The following is a 5471-nucleotide window of genomic DNA, read 5'->3' on the forward strand; positions in this document are numbered from 1 at the left end:
ACTCCGCGCTTCCAGCATTTCCACTGCAGGGGGCGCAGGTTAGAGCCCTGGTTGGGAAACTAAGGATCCCGCATACTGCATGGCAGCGGCCAAAAAGATAAAACAAAAAATCAAAACACTTTGTAGGCATTCCTTTGAGGACTCAGGAGGAATACACATCCTCATGTTACAAAGGGAATTCATAATTAACTTCAAAACCAGCTTCCAGATCAATTATTTTCCTTCTAATTGCCTGCTGAAAGAATGAATATATGACTACAGCCTATTTCTAATTCTAGATGGCTCAATTTTTCTTTCTCTCTTAAGTTGGAGAATCTGAGAAAAAAAGAAATGACTTGCTCAGATTTGCTAGACTGGTTAAGACTTGCATGAAGCTTGACTCTTTTTGGGGATATGTTCACCCCAGAGACTTATCGAAGGTGTAAATATTTATCCAATGATTTACTAATAGACCTTCTATCCCAATAAAACAAATAAATCAATACCTCAAAAGCACTCTTGTACTTCTTTCACACCTACTCGTTATATAGATTCAGCAAACACTTCCATTTACATATGTCCTGAGGTTTTTATTCTATTTTCTATATCTTCTGTATGTTTGTCTGCATCCATGACGTTTGTTTTAGACTTTCAATTCCCTAAATTGTCCTGGATAATAGTGTATATAAGGAGGTACTTAAATACCTTTGGATGATAGTGATACTCAGACTCCTAAATCTGTATACATGTCTCATAACAAAATGGAAAAGAGAGGAGAGTCTAGAGATTAATGGAGCCAATAAGTGGATTCATCCATTTCTTAACCTCAAAGTTGGTGAATAATATCCTGGAGTTAGGGTGGAAAATAAAAGACATAAAGGATGCTTTGTGTTATCTATTAAATTTGATGAGGAAAGAAGGCTAACTATATACAATGTGAAGATAAATGGACCTTAGGAACCATTTATTGTAACATACTCATTTTAAAGATTAGGAAACTGAGGCCCATAAAAGGAATATTAAAACCAATGGATAAGGCTTCCCTGGTGGCGCAGTGGTTAAGAATCCGCCTGCCAATGCAGGGTACACGGGTTCGATCCCTGGTCTGGGAAGATCCCACATGCCGCAGAGCAACTAAGCCCATGTGCCACAACTACTGAGCCTGCACTCTAGAGCCTGCAAGCCGCAACTACTGAGCCCGCGTGCCACAACTACTGAAGCCCATGTGCCTAGAGCCTGTGCTCCACAACAAGAGAAGCCACCCCAATGAGAAGCCCATGTACTGCAACAAAGAGTAGCCCCGCTCGCCGTAACTAGAGAAAGCCTGTGCGCAGCAATGAGGACCCAACACAGCCCAAAATACAGAAATAAAATAAATAAATTAAAAAAACCCACAATGGATATATTCATTGAAATATTTACAGCTCTGCAGGTTAACATTCTGGAAGCTAAGAATTTTATCTATGGCCAATAGAGAGACCCTGTGGACAATGGAAGGACTGACCTAAAATGTTCCTTAAAAATGTCAATGTGATTATTACCTCAGAGATAACTGAGGAGTGCAAATCATGAATCAGGAATGCACAACAATACAGGGCTTAGTTATGGTGCTGTATCCCAGACCACAGCTCCATCTCGAGACATGTTTCCTGTATTCATCATAAGGATGAGCTCTTGTTTACTCAAGGTTCCTAAACTCACAGAAAAACTCAAATTATGGGCAGCAAAAATGAAGCTTTTGCAGGGTTGATACATATCTGATCAAGTTTTGAAATTTATTTGACTAGTTTTTATTACTAGTTTAAAAAAGGAAGTATATATTCTATTACATCCATTCTCTTTTTCTCTCTCACTCCCTTTCTCTAAGTGCCTGGCATATAGTAGACACTCAATAAATTTGGTTGTTGATGAGATCAGTTTCATGCGATTTTGTTTAAATAAGGATTAGAGAAGTGTGTGTGTGTGTGTATATCTTTTTCTCAGTGGTACCACTCACTGCTCAGCTTTCCTGTGGATCTCCTATAGTTTCACTTTCCCTTAGTGATAACCTCTTCCTCCATTGCCCTGTTAGTACAGACATTTTCTCCACAGAGCTACATATATCCTGCCTTCCCCCAGTTCTCTGTTGTCTAGCCACGGAGTCAGAACTAACAGTGAGAGAATGGAAGTGGATGAGAATCGGGGCTCAGAGCTATACCAGTCTGATTTTGCTATTAGAGCACTGGGAACAACAATAACAACAAAAAAAACAAAAACAACAGCTCTTGGAACAGCCACACATGAATAGGAAAAGTCAGCACACAGTCAAGCTTCCAGTCACATCATGAAATTGGAAAGCAGACGTAAGACCCCCTCATGTCCCCAAAAGTATGGCCAAGGAGATCTGATCAATCTGCAACAAAATTAAAACTTCAACAGCAAAGATAGTACGTTCAGCTATCATGGTACTGAGGGAGAGGCTCATTTATTTCCAGAAGATTCTGATGTGAAACTAAAATTGACCGGGCAAAGAGGGAGGCGCGGTTGAACATTAAAAGTTAGCCCAGCACTTATCACTGAATTCTCCCTTTTAACCACAGAGGATCAGAAAATGGGCTGTTTTCTCAGTCCAGTGGGATTTCCTACCTCTGCAGCACTGGAATGATGAAACATAATCAGACTCCAGAATATACTTTTAAAGTCAATGAAGATGCTGGGATGTTCATGCTCAGCTCAAGATCTTGTTTCCTCCCCCAGCCTTCCATGTACCTCCCCCTTGTTGGGACTGGAGAGTGACATCAGAATCACAACTGGTGATATCACTGTCTCCATGGCAACAGTGGTGAGGCTACCAGAAACTGAGTGATCAAAGGCCAAGGGGAGGGGTGAAGATACATTCCAAGGCTCGGATGCTTAGTTTGGAAGGACTGGCCTTGCTTTCTCCAGATTAATTTTCTCATTTAAGTGTCTAATTTTGTTAGGGGATATGGGAGGGGGAATTTATGCCAATGGATCCCATTTAAAAGAACAAAGTAAGTATTACATAGGAACAAATCCAGATGGGTGCAGAGAATAAGAAATTAAAGAATTGAGGGTCTACTAAATTTTTTATGCCAAGCCCATGGAATCACTTCATTTTGTGGGGTCCAGCCTGGACTCTTCTTGATTATAAGCATCTTAACTTTTATATATAAAAAAAAATTCTGAGATATTTTGCCTAAACTGACCACCTCTGGGTTATAATGAATCTTAGATGGTCACAGCTGCAGTAGCACTAATCCATCCTCTGCAATTCTCGACCTGAGGAATCATACTGAGGTGGATCAGACCAAGAGCATTTGGTTGGCCATTTCTAGGCTTGAGGAGACTTTATGAGCAGTACACTCTCTTTGGAATGTTACCTTAGGTACTCTTAATAACTCTCTGAACAATGCTACAGGATAAAGATTAAAATTGTTAATGAATTCAAAAACGACTTACTGGTTTACAAGCTTCCTTCAACAAGGTTACTTATCTACTGATAATCTTTTATATTGTTTCAGTTTCTTCATCTTTAAAATAAAGAAATTGAGTTTGCTGATCTCTTAAGATCCCCTCCAGCTCTAACATTCTGTGATTTTGATACTTGAGTGCGATGTGAACAGAACACACGTACACTCATACAGCACTTTGCAACTGACAAGGTGCCTTCATGTCCATGTCATTTGATCCTTACGGTAGCATTCTGAGGAAGCAGGACAAGTTTTCTCTTCCCTATTAGACAGATGTAGAAGCTTACCCAGCTCACAACACATACCTGGTAGACTAGAACTGGGCTCTAACATTCTGAGTTTTAAGTCGATGCTGTTTCAGCAATATCATGCCACCTTGAAACTAGTATTGAGAACGTGAAGCACTGTTTGACTTGGAGGTGAAACATAATTGGCAGTATTACACAGGTGTTAGGATGCGGCCAATGATAAAGGGATCTATAAATTTATAGATAAATTTTCCCCTGGCTGCCAATCAGGAAGGTATGTTTTTATTCATATTGACTCCAGAATCAAATATTAGCAAAATAAGTCCTGAGTGAACACAGGATGAGACCAAGAAATATGAGTGTAGCATTAGTAAACTTCTCTGATAAAATTTCTTCAAGAGTTTCTTTCCTCTTCCAATTCACTGTGGAAGATGACATTTCAGTAAGCGGAGGGGGTGGGGTAGAGTGGGACCAACCAACCTTACAAGCCTAATAACAGGGCACTTCTGCCCACTACATGTCTTTTGTCCATCCCAGCAACGCACACTCCTTTCTTCCTGAAAACACAAAGCACTGAAGAAACGACCGAATCTAGAAAGACTCCCCCAAACGAGTCTGTTTTCTGATAAGCCCTAGGTAGATGTCTCACGACACGTTGCTGATCGCTGTTCCTACTCAGGGAGCTTGAGAGGTTGCCCCGAAGAAAGTATTCAAAAATGCAAGTCTTTACCTTTCTAGAATTTCCATAAGCTCTAGATACTATTATACTTTCTGGAACAATGTAGACTCCCAACGGATCCACAGTTTACAAAAAAAAATTACAAACCTTTGCTCTAGAGAGAGCCATCTTGAGTTTCTTCCTAGAAAAATGTGCAAATGGCATACACGCCCACTAACGTTTTACATGACATTTCAGGAAGTTCGTAGACTTCCTGAAGCCCACTCCTTTTTATTTGGCCACTCTGTGCGGCCTGCAGGACCTTAGTTCCCAGAACAGTGTTCGAACGGGCACGCCCTGCAGTGGAAGCACGGAATCTTAACCACTGGACCACCAGGGAAGTCCCCTGAAGCCCACTCCTGGGTGGCAGTCCAAGTTAAGAATCCCTGGATTCATGTCAGGTGGTGAGATAAAGGCTTTGATAAATCAGAGTAATTAAAGGACAGGTGGAATGACAGAAGACGTCAGACAAGTCGTCTCCGAGGTCACCTACCCGCAAACACTTGAGCTGGTGACACGCCAGGAAAAGGGAACAGCAAGAAAGAGCCAAGGCTCCGGACGGAACCTGCTCCGGTTCCACGACAGCATCCTTTCTCACTTCTATTTCTCGTCCTCACTTTTTCTCTCTTGGTCCCCGCCCCCTCCAGTCCCCTGGGCCCGAGTTTTCTCCTTGAAGAGTTTCCCGAGCGCAGGGACCACGCCTCCTCCTTCCCCGCCTCACCGGGGCCGCCCCATCGGACACTTTCAGGGAACGATGAACTGAGAGTCGGGAGAGCTGCGGTGCTGCCATTTTGCCCTTGAGTCAGTCCCCGGCCCACTGTAAATTTCACGTTCCTCGACAATACGAGGTTATCTTTACGGTGCACTCCAGACCGGAGATTCCGACCCTAAGACTCCTTTCTTTCTACTTCCCCTCCTCCCCGTCTCTCCCGCGTCCCCCCACCCCTCCAGCTCTCTCCCCAACACTCTTCCGAGCCACTCTTCACCCTAACCTCGGACCCGCCCCTTCCGTTCCCGGTAAGCGCCTGCGCAGACAGCCGGGAAAGATGCCTTTTG

At 42.7% G+C, this 5471-nt stretch overlaps 1 protein-coding gene across 4 annotated transcripts in view; it reads right to left on the minus strand.

Annotated features, from left to right (window-relative positions):
- Positions 1-5305, minus strand: part of AKAP3 (A-kinase anchoring protein 3) — a 28263-nt gene extending 22958 nt beyond the window's left edge. For 2 of the 4 annotated variants that reach the window (XM_060112825.1, XM_060112823.1), the window contains exon 1: positions 5137-5305. In XM_060112825.1, the coding sequence (XP_059968808.1) occupies positions 5137-5205 (69 nt within the window). In that variant the 5' untranslated portion in view covers positions 5206-5305. Of the gene's footprint in view, positions 1-2604; positions 2665-4908 lie in introns of those variants that run through there. The other 2 variants (XM_060112827.1, XM_060112826.1) reach the window with 2 other exon arrangements.
- Positions 5306-5471: the final 166 nt, after the last annotated feature.

The sequence above is a fragment of the Mesoplodon densirostris genome, chromosome 11 (assembly GCF_025265405.1).
Source record: "Mesoplodon densirostris isolate mMesDen1 chromosome 11, mMesDen1 primary haplotype, whole genome shotgun sequence".
Classification (NCBI taxonomy): domain Eukaryota; kingdom Metazoa; phylum Chordata; class Mammalia; order Artiodactyla; family Ziphiidae; genus Mesoplodon; species Mesoplodon densirostris.